At 41.9% G+C, this 19889-nt stretch overlaps 2 protein-coding genes across 2 annotated transcripts; one reads left to right on the plus strand and one right to left on the minus strand.

Moving 5' to 3' along the window:
• On the plus strand, window positions 1-5357 carry LOC117442309 (ubiquitin carboxyl-terminal hydrolase 2-like). The gene is made up of 7 exons (XM_034078315.1): window positions 1-1220; window positions 1987-2199; window positions 3196-3391; window positions 3494-3706; window positions 4167-4309; window positions 4432-4567; window positions 5056-5357. The coding sequence occupies exons 1-7, from the start codon at window positions 1-3 to the stop codon at window positions 5242-5244; spliced, it is 2310 nt and encodes a 769-aa protein (XP_033934206.1). The 3' UTR covers window positions 5245-5357.
• A 254-nt stretch (window positions 5358-5611) lies between these two features.
• On the minus strand, window positions 5612-18341 carry usp8 (ubiquitin specific peptidase 8). The gene is given in 20 exon segments (XM_034108119.2): window positions 5612-7359; window positions 7717-7849; window positions 7988-8130; window positions 8634-8870; window positions 9846-10056; window positions 10367-10585; window positions 12115-12150; window positions 12152-12402; window positions 12575-12649; window positions 13478-13960; window positions 14055-14338; window positions 14815-14956; window positions 15039-15201; window positions 15394-15553; window positions 15701-15755; window positions 16065-16206; window positions 16307-16392; window positions 16486-16630; window positions 16923-17097; window positions 18101-18341. Coding segments are annotated over 19 exon segments (3228 nt in total). The 5' UTR covers window positions 17027-17097; window positions 18101-18341; the 3' UTR covers window positions 5612-7200.
• Between the last annotated feature and the right edge of the window lie 1548 nt (window positions 18342-19889).

The following is a 19889-nucleotide window of genomic DNA, read 5'->3' on the forward strand; positions in this document are numbered from 1 at the left end:
ATGAAGGCCAAGGCTCTGTCAGTGAGGGAGTGCACATGGATGTCAGAGGAGTGCCACCTAGTGGAGGAGCTGCATGGAGGCACCAAAAGGGACAGCCTGTGTTTACCAAACATCTTCAGGTCCAGAAAGGTGAAGCCGCTCACTAAGATTCAGACAGGACCCACATACCAGGTGTACCACACAGCCAGAGAGCTCCTGCTGGAGGTTCTGGACAGAGGAGCGGTCCGGGAGCTGATCCGGAGAGCTGCCGGTGTGAAGGTTGGAGCCCACCGCCCCTCATACAGCCAGAGCAGAGAGCAGGGTGCAGACCTCACTGAGGAGGAGTACACCGAGGCACTAACCTGGTTCTCTATCGTCCTGCAGGGCGGTCTGTCTGTGGGACAGAACTGCAGCTTCGACTCTGAGCTGATGTTGAAACTGGATGGATGGCAGGGTGTCCTGAAGAGGAACAGCTTCCAGACCAACCTCCTGTCTCTAACCAGACTGGAGGACAGAGACAAGCTTGAAGCCCTCTCTGCCTTCTGCAGCCACCTGACCAGGCGCTACCAGGCCCTTTACACACCGGGTCGCAACCTGGCTGTGAAGAAATACACACTTTCCTACGACCAGGGGCATTGCTCTCTCCATCTTGCCCTCCTCTGTGACACGAGCTCTGGGTTTATCTGTAACATGTACCTGTACAGTGCAGAGCAGCTCCAGAGGCAGAGCAGGAAGCCTGTGGTGGAGCAGGTGGTGGGACACCTGCTGAGACCTTTCTGCGGCCACAGACACCTGGTTCAGATGGACAGCTCTGCTCGGACGGATGGGAGACTCTCAGACATCTTCTCTAGCTTAGGGGTGGATATTCAATTTGTTTCACCTGTCAACACATCTTCTCCACCCGTCATGCTCAAACAAACCTCTGAGGACGCAGTGTCTCAGCTGGCCCACCTGCAGGGCTGGACCGGGCCTGCTCTGTTTCCTCAGCCCGACCAGAAGGGGTCAGTGGTGGAGGTGTTTCTCCCCGGCCTCTGGGTGACGCTGCACATCCTGTGCATCAACACCTTTGTGCTCCACACCCTGCAGTGCGAAGGTTCCCTCAGGCAGGTCTCCCTGACAGAGTTCAGCAGGACTCTGGCTTCTAAGCTGGCGGCCGACAGCAGCGTCACTGTGCCCGTCCTGCCTCGACTTAACAGCAGCGTTTACCAGGAGACAGGTCTGACAAATCTGTCCAAGCAAAGGTTAGTTTTACTGCTTTTGTATAGTGTTTCATTTGAGGCGAATAAAATAATGTTTGGGAAAAAAACATCCAAAGGCAAGTCAGTGATGCTTTTTTATTTCAGAAAGTACTGATACCAAGACTCACGTTGGAATGCTCTGCTATTTTAAATATAATTTATTCAGACACATTTTACCCAATTAAATTAGGCTATAAATGAAATTGAAATAAATGACATTTACAACAATTCATGAAATGTGAGAATATTTTCTCAGGACACATTTTGGGACATTCAATTATTCAAAATAAGAAGTGATGTCGGTGCTGTTAATATAGGTGGTAATAGTATAGGTAACATATTGGTCATATAGTGCAAGGGAAGAGGTAGAAGACACAGTACACTGTATAAGGTAACAGCGAGTTGTTTACCACTGTAAATTGGGTTGGTATTTATAGAATCAGGGCTGGAACTAATTATTAACTCCATAAATAGTTAAATTGCAGGCTATTTTTTTTTATTAATTGAAAATCATAAATGTTTCGTTTTTTAAAATTGTATAACCTTTTTCAGCCAAAAATACTGAAGACAAAACTCTCACATCCTCATGTTTAAAATACTGAAGCCAACTTATTCAACAACTGACTTTTCTTTCCATTAATTAGAAACTCATCTATAAAGCTATAGAATACTTGCTCGTGTTTTTTTCATGTTGTGCCAATATCAAACTATAATACAATGTGCACTGCTGCACATGAATAAGCATTTGGTTTTGATGTCTGTCTTGCAGGACGAACACCATCAGCTGTGGTCATGTGATGGAAAATGAGAGAGAAGGCTGCAGCTCTGCGGCGAGGCTGCAGGGCGGGAACAGACCAGGAGTGTGCGGTTTGGACAACGCAGGCAACTCCTGCTACTTAAATGCAGTGTTACAGTGTCTGTGTTCCACCGTGCCTCTCGTGGAGCACCTCCTCGATCAGGACACTCGCAAAGAGCTGAGGAGGTAAGACCCTTCCTCCTGCTGGCCCTCTTTCTCACTCACCTTAAAGGTCCCCTATTATACTGTTTTTCATCAATATATTATCGGTCTCAGATATATACAAAATATCTCTCTGAAGTGTTTGGCTCCAAATACCAAACAGATCATGCATTGCAGCATCCCATCAACCCCTCTGTTTTTTTCAAAAGTGCTGATTCTCTGTCTGTTACTTTAGATCAGGGATGTCAAACTCAATTTCATCGCGGGCCACATCAGCATTATGGTTGCACTCAAAGGGCCGGTTGTAACTATATAAATATACATATAAATATATAATATATATAAAATAATGTGTTATATTACATTATTGCCTCTGAATTGGATTATTATCGGATAGGATAATGACTTAGTAATTAACTACGTCTGAAAGCAAATAATTGCAAGTCTCTTCAGTGCAATGTCACAAAACGAGATGCATTGTGGGACATGTAGTTTATGGGCAACCTGATTCTGTAAAGCGACATTTAATCGTATAATAAACGTATTACATTCTTTGCAAGCTCTTGCGGGGCCACATAAAATGAAGTCGCGGGCCGGATGTGGCCCCCGGGCCTTGAGTTTGACACCCCTGCTTTAGATGAACAATAAGGAGCCCCTCCCGAAGCCCCTCTGAGAGATATCTGGTTAAAAATAACATAATGGTGCTCGAGGAGGAGATTCAGGTGATAAGGTGGGGGGAGTACCTTGGTTGGTGATTGGCTAATGGTTACACAAGCCAAAAAAATCGTTATGACATCATAAAGTGGTCAACATCTGATCAGTTCATTTGCAGACAGGTTTTTATATAAAAGGATCAGGACAAAAAGTGAGCAAATATTTTTTCCTGAAACTTTCAGAATCTCTTAACACATAGGGGACACATGTTTATGTAAAATACATGAAAAAGTGGATTTTGCATAATAGGGGACCTTTAATGCTGAGGGTGATGTTTCCTCAGCAGTTTCACTTCGGTTCATGCAGGTTGAAGTGTCGGGTGGTGGTGACGTTTGTCCGCCTGCTGGAGGAGATGTGGCTGGGAAGGAGCTCCAGCTGTGCGCCTGTGGAAGCCAGGTCAGTGCTGTGCTCAATCCTCCCCCAGTTCAACAACTACTCCCAGCAGGACGCCCAGGAACTGCTGCTCTTCCTCCTCAACGCACTCCACGACGACCTCAATAAGGTGCAGCACCATCTATCACTCAGAGAGGTATCTCTCTGTGGCGAATCATTATACCATCAGAAAGAGTAAATGTGTATTTGTGTGTCTTACTTTGTTTCAAAGCACAAGATGCGCTCCTCAAAACAACCAAGACAAGACCAGAAGAGGAACTGTGTCCCTGCAGCGGGGGGGTCCACCATCGTGTCACATCTGTTCGAGGGCCAGCTGGCCTACATGACCCTCTGCATGCACTGCGACCACCAGACACACAGCACTCAGACCTTCACTGTGCTGTCACTGCCTCTCCCAACAGACATCAATAAGTGCTCCATTCAGGTACCTTTTACACCTTCTAACACCTGCTACCATGGTAACGTCAACATGACTCATGGACAGATTACTGTACAGGCTAAGGGTCCCTTGGCCAGATCTTCTGTTTAAATGTACCGGTAACATTTATTTTTAGGGAGCCACAAAAACACAAAATCACCACGAGATGCTAAACAACCAAAAACAGATTCAAACAGACCACAAAGAAAAACTTCAACAAAACTATACAAAGCGCAGCACACAACAACCAAACACCGACAGAATACGACTACTGATATTATTACCGACTAATATAACCACGACAGAAATAAAAACAAGGGATGCAAAATGACCAAAGATTTCTCTTTGGATCTGTGGCCTTTGTGGAGCCCTGTACCTCAATGTAGGTGCCCATGTCCGTCTGTATGTATAGCACGTTTAGATCAAGTTGTCTCATTGCTCTCTCACTTCTGTCACCATGTTGCAGGACTGCCTGTCTCTGTTCTTCGAGCAGACCGTCCTGACCGGGGGGGAGCAGATGTTGTGTTCCATGTGTGGGCTGAGGAGAGAAACGACAGTCCTCACTTGTTTAGACAAACCTCCAGAGATCCTCCTGTTGCACCTGAAACGGTGGGTAGTCACATTACGTTATCTGTTAAAGGTAACACTTTAACACTAAACAGCAAGGGTATGTGTTTAAGTGTCAAAGGAATAAGTGTTTTGTTAATCAAATGTATCTTTATCTCCTCCAGGTTTGGTTGTAAGGGGAAGAACCAGGTGAAACTGAAGACTAATGTTGAGTTCTCCTCGATGCTCGACCTCTCCCCGTTTCTGTCCAGCTCAGTACAGAACAACTCATTTTCTTCATACCACCTTTATGCTGTTGTGGTCAGTAAACATACACACATTTATTATGAACTGTAATGCCTAAATGATATTTTAGTGTACACTTTATTACAAAAAAACGACTGATTCTTAAACTCTGGAAGGATTCAATAGAAGATTACTCATTGCAGATACAAAACAAGTTGTTTAGATGATAAGACACTAAAATTGACAAAAACCTGTCACTATTTGTCATTATTAGTATTTCTGTTTATGTATTATATACTTCTTTAATTTACATATTTTGACAGTAATGAATGCAGTTACTTCATATCTTAACAATGTTAAGATTAGTGGGTCGCTGAGTGATATTAAACTTTAAAACCACATTATAAAAGGACGGTCTTGTTTTAATTGTTTGTATATGGCTACATAAAACTGGCCACTGTGTACAGTACTTGCTAAATCATAAAATGATAAATTGTGGCCAAAGAATTTGAGATTTGATTCACTTTGTGATGTTCATGTAAATAAACCTTTTCATCCTCTAGAACCACATAGGTCACCTGAACATGGGTCACTACACCGCTCTGTGCCACAACGCGCTGACTCGGACCTGGCATTGTTTTGATGACTCAGCAGTCAGAGAGGTCCAGGACAGCCTTGTTCAATCTCCCAATGCCTACATGCTGCTCTACAGCCGCAAGCCCTTCCAGAAGCCCAACATCCACGGACTCTGAGCCCAGCAGGCCAAATGTGCTGTTTAATGGATACCCTGGTGTCTATCGTTTGTTAAAAGAAGTCCAAGGTAAATCAGTTAAGAAAGCATACTTTAAAAGATATCTGCTCTTTATTGTGGCCTTTATTTTCACTGGCGTGACCACAACGGCTCTTTAAATAAATATCCAATATCGTCTTGTATGCAATCATGATATCCTGTCTAAATGTTTGTGTGTAATATTTCCACACCATATTGTCTTATATCCGTAGAAAGGAAGAGACTAGAAGATGAACTGGAAGGTTTCATTAACCCCATAAGTATCGGACCTTTTTTTAATGGCTCCATTGTAGCCCATATCTCCTGAAAAAGCCAATCAGACACAAACATTAATTTGAAGCAGTTTTAATAAATAGTCATATGAGTTGTTTGAGGTTAATGTAATCGTTATATCAGAAACTAATTGTTTCCAGAGCATTAAGTAATAAAATCATCATGTACAAGTAAAAAGAAAACAGATTATGATCTCATGCTAGGCAATACAACTTTACATAGGAAGTCAAATCCTGCCGCCTCAGGTCCTTCAGAGGAAACATCAGTTCACTTTGTGCTGGCTAGTCAGTCAGTCGGTCAGGCAGAAAATGTTGACGCTAACACACTCGCGTAAGTGATCAAGGTCATTTTCTCATGATTTCATATTCTCTCGGGTCCGTACTGAACACAGAAATAAAATGATATAAATCTAAATTAAAGCCTTCCGGAAACCAGCAGAACTGGTAAACGCCAAGAAGGATGCAAAGTAATCCCAGTAATGTTCCCTCTAAATAGCAGTTGTGTCTGAATATATGAATGTAAAGAGTTAAGTGTGTGAACAGAGAATTCTGCAGGTGGTTTATTCTGTCACTGCCTGGGAAGAGACAGACAAGCTCTCAGCATCGATGAAAGAGTGGAGTGTCAATGTCTGCTGTTAAACAAGGTGTTACACATGAACTTAAACCAATTGCATATTGTGTAAGTGCAACCATGTGGCCAATGTGAACAAGCAACAATCTCAATCCTAGCTTAAGGAAGAATGCAAAAGCCAACACACACGGCCTCTTCCATCCCATGAAGACCAGAAGGCTATAGAGTGGGGCCAGTTGACCTCAGAATCATAAACACATATTCCTCCTCTTACCTGTAGTGCTGCTTATCAACACAGATTGCTTCAATTTGGGAGTTGCAGAGAGTTCAGAGATTTAGGCTGTAGAAAATGTCTGCTTCCTCTCAACTCCACTCAATAATTCCATTTGAGAAAAAAGAAACAAAGCAATGTAGAGATCAGGGCCCAGTGACTCTCGATAATCCACAGACACGATACGTGGCACTACAGGTGAGAGGGGAAACATACAGCTTTGCTTTTGGGGTTGAATATCCCTTTAAACCCCGACACAGTGTGTCTTATATATGATGATACAATGAAGGCTGCTACTTTCAAGAAAGAAAAAAAAGATAATTTGGTCACTTAACAAATAAACACCTTGCCCTCCGGTATTTACATTTTGAATGTGCAACATCAGCATTGGTAAGTATGTACATGGCGTCTAACTGTTACTCGGCTGTAGACACAGAACCGATCTGTTCTGCGACACAGCCGTCCGCACAGAGGGCAGAAAAGAATGAAGAGCATCTGAATCAGCCATCAGCCCTACACACACCCATCGAGAAGTAAAAGGAGCCTCAGTTAGTCACTAGATGATCAGTAATAAGAACAGACGGCATGTTTAACAGGTATAGGGTCCTCTAGAAGCTGAAGCATTGCACAGTGTGCCTTCCTCCCATCTGCGACCTTCTAATCGCCACTAGCGTGCACAAACACCACTAGTCGACCCGCAGCCATGTGCGCCAGGCAGGTCCTCAGCTGTGATTTAAAAAGAAAAAACAACGTCCAGGCTTTAGCGTCTGGTGTGGTGCTCTCTCTTTGGGTCCTACGGCTCCATCACAGGGTGGAGTAAAACAGGATGTAGGCTGCGGAGGACTTGACGGAGGGGGTGGAGATTTCCATCACCTCGTGGTCATCAAACTTGTACCAGCGCTGTTTGGGCCCGTTCTTACAGTAGGCGGTGTAATGGCCGCCGTCTAAACCCCCGTAGTGGTTCTGGGAGTGGAGAAAAAGAGGGTTAGGCTTTCGAAGCAGCTAGATAATTACTATAATGAATTGTAAACCGTTAAAATGTTCACTATATTCTTAACTATCCCCATTGTCTAATGCGCACACAGTCAATCTATGGTAAAAACATTGCTATACTTATTTGTTTATTTTCCAACCGTTTATAGACTGAATCAAACAAAGGACAGCTTTATGAAACATAGACATACTGGAGATAGAATATATGATTACACAGCAATAATGATACTTGTTAATGCATCTCTTAAGCTCCTGTTAAAGAGGACACATCATGGAAAACTAATATATGCTTGTGCATAGACATTTGGGTATCTGGAGTGTACTTACAGAAACCCCATACAGGCTGTATCTCTTCAGGTTGTTTTTGGGTCCAATGACGTACTGGAACAGGTCCAGAGTTTCTAGAGGGAAATCTACCGACGTCTGTAGCTTCTGCTTCCATCTGCCCTCATAGGAGAATCTGCAGAAATTAAACCCATTAAAGAAAAAGAATGTCAATTGTGGGAACAGTAAGAACATTTACAGAAATTACAAATCAAATCGTATTTCCAAAAAAGTGAAAGTCTGCATTTAGTTAGATTTAGACATCACTACACACCGCTTTAGGTGCACCAGGACAATGGGCGGGACCTTCCAGATCTCCAGCTTCTTGGTGGAGTCTCTGTGGGCTTTGCAGTGTCGGCAGAACACCTTGTTGTTGTCCGTCAGCTTCTCTTCCTTGGAGAACAGCCTCAGACAATCCTGCCGAGAAGCAGCAAGCATATCAGTTGAAATATATAACAGAAACATATATTTACATAGACACTCAGTAACATTATAAGCCTTCAAGATGAAGGTTTATGTGTTTGTTAAGAGAAAGAAACACTGAACTCAACAGTACAGCATGTTATGTATATATCATATTCTAATTACGTGTATATAGACTTCTTGCACTATTTTGTATTTGTATTTTATTATTTAACTATGTTGCATCGTTGGAAGAGCTCGCGTCGTAAGATTTTAATTGACATTTCTACACTGTAGCTTATGTGCATATGACATTAAAACCTTTGAATCTTTTGCATTTTCAATCTTTACATGTGAAACCCTGCATACGTTTGAACTTAAATGTGAACTCTGCTATCCCAACATTACATTTAATTTGGTTGAGTAGCTATGTGACTCAGAAAAAGGACAAAACAAAACCTCTGTTTGAAAATGTTGAAGCTCAAAACAAAACGTTGGCAGGTTGTTGTGTGACCGACCTGCAGGGAGCACTTGCTGGTGGAGGCCAGAGGCAGCGACAGGTACATGAAAGTCTCAAAGGTCCGTGACTTGCGGTGGCAGGTCAGACACTGCACGGTGGACTTGAACTGACCCTGGAACAGAGCCACGATGATGGACTCGTTCAGCAGCTTGTGTTTGCTCCAGGCCAGGTCGGCTGCTGCCTGATCATCCATATGGTCGTTATCCTCCTCTTTGTACCGCTTCCTGTTGTCCGCCTGACACCAGAGACAGAAAACATGTTGATACACAAAAGCAACAGCAGCTCAAGGTGTAAGCAAGCTGTCTTCACGACTCAGGAGAAGTTACATAAAGTGAATTCAAGTCCTAATCCCTTTCAGTTCATTTGCATGCAGTTCAGCTAGGTCATTAAGATAGGTAGGAAGATATGAGAGGCAGGTTAACGCTTGCTAATTAATAACTCATTAATTAGACAGACTTATACCATTAGCCTAGAGATAAAAGGGGAGAGGGGACAGAGCCAACCTGATGGCAGACGGGTCTGAACATCACACAAAGGGGATGTGATCAGATGGAGAGTGTGTCATGAGAAATGGACGTCATCAGCCGTTACAACCTCATCAAAAACAATTGAAAGAGTGAATCTCAAAGCTGGCTTTCCTTCTCATCTCTGACTGCTTGTTGCCTTCCGTTGAAAGAAATTGAAAAACAATCATGTTTTGATGTCTAAAAATAGAAAAAGCATAATTATCAAGCTATGAAATTGTCTTTCCCTATTCATCTAGTCCTTTCCTCCATTCAAATGCACATGAAGCCGGTAACATCAGTCACTACAGGCAATGAGGCATGTCTTGGGTCTACATGCAGAGAGGTTCTGACAGAGCATCAGACCGGACAGATGCAGACACGCCACACTCACACTGCTGCAGGAGGACCAAGGACACACAGCTAGTCACTTACTTTCTAATTTGCCATCAAAATGAAACCAGGTGAAAAAAACAGAAGAAAAATGATAAAAGACTGCGTTTTACATCGTTAACAGGCAGACAACGGGTAGCAGAAGACACAGTTACAATAAATTAATTAGTTAATAATTTATTCACTCAATATGTAATCGAGGTTGAGCACATTGGATGTAAATGTTTCTCCAAGCAGTATTCGAAAGCTTTTAAATACTTTATTTATGCCACACTGACGGTTGTTATAAATGTTGCATGAAGTGCGTGCGCTACCTTGTTGAGGTCCTCGTGGAGCCCGTCCATGAGGAACAGCAGCAGCTCCTGGGAGTCTTGCTGGTCATAGCAAGCAAACTGGTCATTGATCTTGCCTATGGTGACCTTAAAGTCCCGCGGGCTGATGCTCTTGTACAGACCGCTCCACAGCGCCTTCATGATCACTCCAAACTCCTCCGCCACCTCGCCCTTATGGCCAAGGATGTTGTACCTGGGAGAAACACAAAGCAGCAATGGACATCTTAAATATTTACCTCATTCATATATCTTTCTGGGAAGTAGTTATCAGAAAATACCTTTATTTGTCCCACAGAGGGGAAATGTACATTTGTTACAGCAGAAAAGAGCCAAAAACAGCTTAGTATTAACTAAGAAGCATGCATTTTTTTTTTAGTAAAGATACAAAATTAAACAATTTACAAAATACACATCTGTAACCATTTTGGAGATATAGCAGCCAGGTATATTTTGCAGTTATTACAGGCATATATTATTATTACATTACATATCCAGAATCTGACCTGTTGATGTCCTCCAGGTAGTAATTGTTGTTGAAGTACTCGGCCATGGCAGGAGTGTTACACAGACATTGCAGGATGGAGTTCATGTAGCATGTGTTGCCCATGTTGCGGAGGCCCGTCAGCGATGGACCCAGACCTCCAAAAGAAGGGTTGAGGTTGCGAATTTTGGCAGCTGACGGCCGTGCGATCTCCACTTTAGAATAGACTTTAGTGGCAGGCCTGCAGGACAGAGGAACACAATGAGAGAGCAGTTTGTGTAGAGATAAGGCTAAAGAGTTTACAATGTGCTGGACAGGCAGCTCCTTCACGAACAGACTGCTCCAGATCCTCTGTCACAAGGATAGATACAGGAAAACATAACTCTGTAGAACCACTCACCTCTGGCTGCTCCATAGCTTCTCTTTTGTTAACTGGACTTATAACATCTCACTGTACATTTATATTTAATTTAATATGCCATTCTTGCACACTAAATGTAAATAACATCCTACTTTTATATTGGGTTGGCTGTCATTTAGCTCTTGAATAGTTTTTTTATTATTGTCTACATATTTTTATATTCACGGTCAACTTTTATATTTTCACTCTTTTAGTTCTGTTTTATCTCCTATTTTAAGATGTTCATATTGTATAATTTTATATTTTCTACTCTTTTTTTATTCCTAATTATGTGCAATACTTTGTTTTACATGCTGCTACATCAACAAAATTCCACTTTGGGATTAATAGATAATATCTTATCTTATCTTAATGTGTTATATCCGAAACACATTATAACGATTGGTTCAAAACGCTAGACACGAATACCTCATTCACACCAACAGTGTTTCAGGGCTGGTTCGGAGCTGGAGCTTGAAAAGCACCGGGTTTTCCTGTTCACACCGCAGCGGAGCAGCCTCTTAGCTCCGGAATCTGGTTCGTTTCAAGCACCAAAAAATTGTCCGGCCAGAGCAAAAGCACCGCATACGTCAGGCTTACGTCGAGGCAGGGCAGGGGCGGGATCAACTCCTGAACAACAACAAAAAGCCAGCGTTTTATCCAGCTTGTACACAACGATGGAGAAACTTAACAAGCAGCAGTGGTCCACTGAAGAGACCAGCTACCTACTGGGAATCTGGTCTTCCGAAGAGGTACAGAGGAAGCTGGAGCACAATCGGCCATTGTTGTTGTTGTCGGTGTCAGCTGTGAGGGGTTTCCGTGCGGTTTGGCTTTATGAAGCAGGCACGCAAACGGTTACGTCATGAGGCAAACGATGACGCAATGACGCAGCACCAGTTGGACTCTGGGCGGTGTGAAAAGAGCCGGAGCTGAACCGAAGAACCGGTTCTGAACCTGAAAAGCTCTAGCACGGAGCTTGAACCGGAGTTGCGTTGGTGTGAATGAGGTATCAGACTTCAGTTGCTGGAATTGCTGAGGGCTGACCCCAGTAACTGATCAGTGCATGTCAAGATACTGTATGTCTACATTCTTTTATTTAGCTTTTGTCTATATTTGAACATTTTGACACCTCAGTTTTAAGTTTTAATTTGAATATCAACATGTGTCAGTACAGTTCTCATGATTCTTGGTGATGATGTTTGTAAATCAGGCTCGAGCACAAAGCTGTTTCCATGGTTACGGCTTGGGTTAGGCACAAGCCTGAACCACAGCTGGGTCGATTTGTTTGGGTCATATAATAGTTTTGTCAAGCACAAACAGAAAGTATCCATATTTATATAGTGATATCAGAAAACATCCGAGTGCCTTACTTGGTCTCTCTGTTGATGGTGGGTGTGACAGCGGTGGGGGGGGGCAGTTTTCTTCTGGGTCTCGTCTCTCAGGTCCTGGGCGATATCGGGGGAGGAGTAGGAGCGTTTCAGTTTAGACTGCTCCCGGTCCTGGTCGGAGTCTGATTCAGCGGGCCGCGGGGGTTTCTGTTTAACTGTTGGCGGCGTGGAGGGGGGGGTCTGGGGAACAGTGACCTCCGGCGGGTACAGGTGGACACGGTTGGTCGGGGAATGGTAGTATCTGTAGGTCCCCGTCACCGTGTCCAGGAACTAGCCAATTATGGAGGGAGGAACATGGAAAGAAAATAGGTCAAAAAAAAAAAGATAGGAAAGAAACAAGCACACATAAGTTCTTCATTATTTATCAGTTCAAATATATATGTTTTTAACATTTTTTCATTATCAAGTGAGTTAATACATTTCAGATTTAAACATGTGGTACCTTCATCCAACCAATTGGAAGGCCTGGGACACTCCTTCCCATCTCCTCACTTCTTGCTCGGGTCAGGGGCTCCCTCTGCAGAAACCAAAACACAAACCGACTTTACTTAAAAGTTCTCTACAAAAATGACAATGAAAGAGTTTCATAGTGAGGGGGGGGGGGGGGGGGGGGGAGTAAAGGTTGGCACATACAATTGTGTGACTTAATTACATACATCACTGTTTTTATAAAGCACAATAACTGATAACTGCTGTCATCTTTTTAATACAAAACAAACTTGAGTATGTCTACCGTCTAACTAGTGTCTTCATTTCTTCTAGTTTCACAAAGATTTAATTTAACAACACGCCTCTGAGGTAAGATTGAAGTGTTGGACAATATAATCTGCTGGGTGAGCATGAGAGAGCAAACATACAAAGTTAGCTTATGTTTTACTTCTGTAATGTAGCTGAAGTGTTACAGATAACTAATGGTATCTAGGATTATGTAGACCCATAACTTTGCTGTTGAAAAGAGGTTGTACAGAGTTAGAAAGTTATATTAGTTGTATCTTCTACAATATAAAGTCTAACAGATATTGTGAAGTCTTATCTTCCCCTAACTACTTTACTGTCCATGAGTCTTACACTCCTTTAATTCGTCAGACCAGATAGGTGTTCTGTTTGTGTGCAAATGTTTCAGCATGTGGATTTGTGGTCTCTCTATCTAGTGAGATAATAACAAGGGATTGTTCAGTTTCCCTTTAGCCACAAATGTAAGACACAGCTTAAAGGGACTCTAATGTTAGCATGTGATCACCGTTGTGGGATCTGGGGATTACTTTTCTGACTTTCCCACAGACAGAGGGTTGAAATAAACATCACACTGTAGTAGTAAGTAACATGGGGAGAAAATACGACTCACCTTAATTTCACTTACGATATGATTGGGAGCAGGAGAGTCCAGGGACATACTCTTGGAGGGAGGTTCAGAGTTCTGCTCCTTTCCCCTCCTCTCTTTATCGTCCCACACCCTGTTCTCTTGATCGTCTTCTTCTGCCTTCTGCCGTTCCAGTTTCTTTTTCTCCTGAGGTCCATTCTCCTGCTCGTCATTCTTCCTCTTCTCACTTTGCTCCCTTTCAAACCTTTCCTTCTCCTCCTTCTCCCGTCTCTCACCCTCTGCCCGACGCTCCTGGTTTCGTTTCTCCTGCTCTTGCTTCGCCTTCTCCATCCCTGCTACAGCCTCAGAGTGTATCTGGCTCTGTTCTTCTTTAGACAGTGAATTGTTGGGGGTGATGGATGGTTTGACTGAGCGGTCGGGCATATTTGGGCCGTTCTGTATGGATCCGTTCTGGCCGGGCTTTGGCTCGTCGGTAACACAGACAGAGGGTTTCTTGGCACGGTCAAACTGGGACAGGGAGCAGAAGGAATAAACAAAACATGAGTGGTGTTGAAACGCACAGCTCTATGTTTTATACTCCCAAATATTGTTTGTACAGTACCTGTGGGAAAGCTTTGTTTGCAGGCGTCTGAATGGATGCACCTGCTGCAGGGCCCTTCTTACTAACGTCTAGCCCAGAATTAGTCGAGCCGGTGACGGTGGACTCCAGAGAGTCTGGCGGCCCGTCAGTAACCTCGGAGGTTTTTGATGTGGGGGGTTCTGCTGGTGCAACCCCGTTCACCAGCACAGGAGTGGAGGCCTCCTGAGGCTCGGGTGTCACCTCGGGCTCTGGTTGAGGTGGGGTCACAGGCTTTGGTTCCTCTAGGGATGGGTAGCTAAAGTTCACTGTTCAAAGAATCACAGGAAGGAAATACATTTTAAAAGAGAATCATTTAATATAGGAACATTTATCTTAAGAGTAATTTCAAATGAGCCATTAATATGGGCTTTGGAAACTATAGAGTGTAAATATGACACTTGGACAAGAGAAAAAAAAGAGTAACCGCTGGTAACAGTTTGGATTATTTCATTGTTGTTGTTTTTAAGGTGCATGGAGGATCACATTTTGAAAAACACAAGCATCGTTCGGTATTCAATGCTCAAGTAAAATGAGAATTTTCTCACTTTATTTTAAACATTAATTAGTTTTTTCTTACAATAAAACAACATCAGCCAGGTCAGCATTGCAAATGAGATTCTATCTCAATGCTTTTATCTGGTTAAATAAAATAAAATAATAACAAACAATCGACTAAACTACGTGGCCTGATAAATACAAAGAGCCAAAGCTCTAACATGCCCATGGTGCTGCTCATACTCACACTGGGGGCGGGAGCTGATGACATTCGGTCGAGGAGGGTGGACTTTAGCGTTGGATGTGAACATGGGGTAAAACAACAGCCAGTTCTCGTAGCCTCCCTCCAGCACCAACGGCTCACTACGCAGGATTGTGATGCTGTCCCACTGTGGAGAGTGCAAACACATCATTGTAGCTCACAGGAAGGTTCTGCAGTTGTTATTCACACTCTAAACCCCACCCACTCACTTTAAAGAGGGCGTCTTTGAGGCTCTGCAAGGTGGTGCCCAGTTTAAGGTCAGTGACAGAACTGAACCAGTCCAGCAGCACGATATAATCCACAAATCCCCTCCGCTTCCAATGCTCTTTAGACGCATCTGGCAGCTTCCCCTCAATCTGAGTCACAATGATTCTGAAAAGCCACAAAGAACCAGTTGAGGAGGACAGGTATTACAATGTAGTCTTTTCTACTTCTCATTATTTTGATTTGACAAACAGAAAAGTAACAAAAGGAAATAATACATTCATTTATATCATCATGTCCAACTTACAAATGACACATTCAGTGTCAGATCAAACTATCAGGTACGAGGCCTGCTCTCACCCTGGGCTGACGGCCTCCTCCGGCACGCTAATGCACGTCTGGCCCGGGACCTGAATGCGAGACTCCTCAAAGTCCCTGAGGCTGCGCGCATCCATAACAATTATTGTAATTGTCTGGTCCTCCATCATGTGGAAAAGTTTCTCAGCTGAGATGCCACCAGCTATCAGACAAAAAATAAATAAAAAAAATCTGAAAAGAACAGTCTCAAATTCCAAGCACTTCACAGGTGAAACACTCACCATAATGGAACCTAATCTCTCGGTTTAAAGAAAGATTTTAACATCAGAAGGAAATGTATTCTGCTTACCTTTCGAGGGTGTATTCCTTAGTTCAGTCTTCAGTTCATTCTGTTCTCCTTTTATCTGACAAATAAATCATCATGTTAAAACGCTAATGTTGATTTGAATAATTCGGATTTGGACCAATGGCAATTGTTTTATTATTAAATAAATTGAATGAAAATATTAAAACAAACCATTATACACAACAGTGCCATTCATATCGTTACTGATTAGGCTATTAGTGTCACTGGTATTACTGGCATGATGTAAACTATAGATTTAAAACTGTACATTGTATAAATGTTATTTAAAACAATCATAAACCCTAACCTGAAGCAATTCTCATTGAAATTAAGTGTCTATCTTTTTGAATTTTTTTAATATATCTACCTTTTTGCTGTCTTTCTTGTTTGCTGAAGACACTTTTGGAGAACCTCGACCGCTATCTTTCTCTTTCATTTCCTCCCTCCTTTTCTTCTCCTCTTGTCTCTCCTTCTCCTCAAGTTTTTTTCGAACCTCAACTTCCTCATACCTGTTCACAATGTAAACAGAGTTAAAAAAGAAAACATGTTCTCAAGTCAGATTTTGAATCTTATGCATTAATAAGTAATGTGCAATATTAAAAAACGAACCTGAGTTTAAGGCTTTCAGAGAGTTTCTCTGCGGCTTCGATGGCTTTCTTAAAGCTGTTTGGCCCAAGCATGGTCATGTAATAATCCTTTGTACAATGGAATGGAGAAAAGTTACACACTAACTCCAAATCTTGTTAGTTTTCCACACAAAGTTACACATATATAATGTTTAACTATACCGGTTGCTGCTTGAAGTCTGGTCTTTTCTTGATGATATCATATACAGTTAAATACTTCATGTACAGCACATAAGCTTTCTCTTCGTCTCTGTCCAGACGACACTCCTCTGCCGCCTTGAAGATTTTGCAGGCACTCTGAACATAGCTGCAACAAAGCATATAAAAAGCATAATTTAAATAACATAATCACCATGTGATTGTAAAATGCTTAGGCTTAAGTTATACTGGGGATTTTAGCATGTGTTGCGAGGCTTTGAAACCGATTAATTTTGTTTGATAAAGGTTGCTGTACATTTAAAAAGGATTACACTTATTCAAACTTTAACGCAACAATCTCAATCACGAGTTATCTCGTCTCTTTTCCCTCACTTGGAGACATTTTCTCTGTGTTATGAGTGCTTTACGGTAAATACTGGAAACATGAAAGTTAGCATTACTTCCGGGTGCTTGTCTTGTCCGGCTTAATTTCAGCCTTTTTGTTGAGTTCCCCCAGAGAAGTGGACAGATACAGCTCTCTGAGCCCATTGGAAACTGCAGGCATCTTGGCGGATGTGTTCAGTAAGACTCACAGGCAGGTGACCAGTCAGTGCTCTACACAAGCTCTGAACATCCCTGTAAAACAAAATAACCAAAGCTGTGACTAAAACACTTAACCAGTCCTGTTAAACATTCTAAATAGCATTGATAACATCCAAGTAGCTGATGGCCTCAAATATTATCACTCTAAGTAAGACAACAGTTTAACCTACCACAATAATTACACTTTTAACTTATTGTAAGAGATAGAGAAATGCCTTTCAAACATTTTAGCTGAACTCATCTTGGCTTGCTTTTAAAATGTGTGTTTGTTTACATAAGATTGTTGCCAAAATAATACTAGAATAAACAGCAGGGTTTTCCCTACCATAATACAACTAATAACTAAACCAATGTCTCCGCAGCGGGGATTAGTAGTGTAGTACGAAATCTTAGTAGGATAAGCCCAACATAATTTCATTATCAGTCATTAGGCAGGCAAATACATTTACACAGGATGTTTTACAACAAGCATTGAATTGTGCTGAGATCAAACATTTTAACTTTCACTTGCGTAACACCACTTAGGTCTCTTGAGTAATATTGTCATAGCATCATAAGCTAATAAGACAAACGTTATGTAAAGCTAAAACACATGACGTGTCGTTGACGAATCTACCTATGCTATCACTGTTAGCGCAGTACCTCCATTAGTTAGCTTGTGGACGTAAGTTAGTTTCATGGCTCAGAACATGTCAACATTGAACACAACAAGTAAGAGTTTTAAGGCTAACGTTAACCATGACCGTGTTCATTACCTGGACTAAACACACGTTATTCAACGCAGAGCACAACCCAACCACAGCTTTGGTATTAGCAGCATATAGTAACTATTTACATGTTAACTTAGCTGTGTTGTCTTCTGTTAGCATGCTAGCTACGTCAGTTAGCTTGCTACGCTCTCACGCAGTTAACGTCAACGTTAACATTTAACTGCGGATCAGATACGGATATTATCATATTCAGATGTACAGAGATATCCTCTAGTCCTAATGCCGACACGATTATTGTACTACTATGCTGTTCATATACAAATTACCTCCTTATGATCCGTTGCTTATACTTTTTTGACAGCTGAATCCTTCTTCCGGCCTGTTCTTCTCCTGTGATGATCCGGCAGCGGGTGTCCTTAATGTCGCATTACTGCCACCTTCTGGTGTTAATTTTCTACTTCAATAACCACTTTATCTTGTCCTTTCCAACCCTCTAACTACTCAATCCTCCAAAAATAATGTTGTATTCATGTTAAACACTGATTGTATACCACATATTTCGTGAATGCTATTGTCACATGAAGGTTTCACATCCATTGTTTAAAAAAACAGTTAGAAAGATGTGTTCCTGCAGTGTGTAGAGTTCAAGTTGCTGTCCTATTGTTCATTCATTCCGAGTGACCAAGAACTCTGGCGGTCATCCAGGATTCATAGAGCCGTAGTTACATACGTAACTTTCGTTCTATTTCATCCTTACTGACCACCAGAGGCACTGCTTAGCACTGGATGATTTATATCAACAGAGTCACGAGCCTGACACCCAGGGCCGGTGTTGTGTCACATTATGCCTCCCCGTCATGAAATGCCCCCCTTGTCACGGGAACGCGCATTTCTAAATGATACGTTTACGCCTCTAAATGACACGTTTACACCATAGGTTTACACCTTAAAAAGATTTTTAAAACGAAAAGTAAACGTTCAGGGTTTTTATTAATGGTAATATTCAGACTGTGAGTTGTTTAGTGGTAGCTCATAGTCTGATTCTTATGGTTGAACTTTCGCTCCGTATTTGAGATGTCGAAATTCATTCGTCACTTCCTTTTCAGTTTTTGTTTTTTTTAATCATTATTGTTACGTCCTGTCTATATAAACGTGCTTTAAAATGTATTGTTTAATTTGACATAGTTGTCATCTAATAATCAAAATATGTTTACAAATGTTACATAGTCTTTGTCAGCATATTATTATATACGCTATGCGTACAAAATAAAAGTGTGACATTCATGAAACTTGCTCCATTTATTGGTGCCAGTCCAAGAACCATACCCTGAAAAATGCTTGACGGTGGGATTCATAGAAACCTCTTTTTTTGGGGGGGGGGGAATTTTATGACAGGCCTGGCCATCACGATATGCCCCCCCTTGCTATCTTACAAAATAAAAGTGTGACATTCCTGAAACTTGCTCCATTTATTGGTGCCAGTCCTAGAACCATACCCTGAAAAATGCTTGAGGGTGGGATTCATAGAAACCTCTTTTCTATATAAGATAATTATTACATTACATTACATGTCATTTGTTAGACGCTTTTATCCAAAGCGACTTACATACATTCAGGACAATCCCCACAGGAGCAATTACCTGCATTACATTCTTTCTTGATCTGGGCTAAGGGGAGTGTTGGAGCTATATATCTCTTAATATTATTTAATAGTTTAACATTTATTTTCTTGCTGTTTATAGTGTTTATTGTAAATATATTCTTAGTTAGTCTCATAAGTTAAAGTAATTTATATGCTTTTATTTTGAAGGCATGTTTTGGGCACTGGGTGGTTAGAGCACCTGATGTAATTGTATATATTGGAGACAGGTGGGTGGTGGGAGCCAGAGCACTAGTAGGCAAACGGTTTTTTAGCAGGGTGTTTCAAGCCACATAAAGGAAAGCCATATAGGAAAGGCTTAAGGAAGAGATATAGGAAACCTGTTCATTGTACTTTGTTAATGGAATAAAATGCACAAATGGAGGTTCTTGTCTGGATTTGGATGACCATTGCCCTGCGTAAGATCCGCTAACTTGCCTCAGCGGCTGTATTATTTAAAGTTAATTATCCGTTTT

The sequence above is a fragment of the Pseudochaenichthys georgianus genome, chromosome 3 (genome assembly GCF_902827115.2).
Source record: "Pseudochaenichthys georgianus chromosome 3, fPseGeo1.2, whole genome shotgun sequence".
NCBI classification, from domain to species: Eukaryota; Metazoa; Chordata; class Actinopteri; order Perciformes; family Channichthyidae; genus Pseudochaenichthys; species Pseudochaenichthys georgianus.

Bases quoted from the DNA above. Each gene is read 5' to 3' on its own strand.
- LOC117442309 (XM_034078315.1), top strand. From the start codon at position 1: ATGAAGGCCAAGGCTCTGTCAGTGAGGGAGTGCACATGGATGTCAGAG. The intron at 2,200-3,195 runs GTAAGACCCTTC...CGGTTCATGCAG, and splicing joins ACTCGCAAAGAGCTGAGGAG to GTTGAAGTGTCGGGTGGTGG. The intron at 3,392-3,493 runs GTGCAGCACCAT...TTTGTTTCAAAG, and splicing joins TCCACGACGACCTCAATAAG to CACAAGATGCGCTCCTCAAA.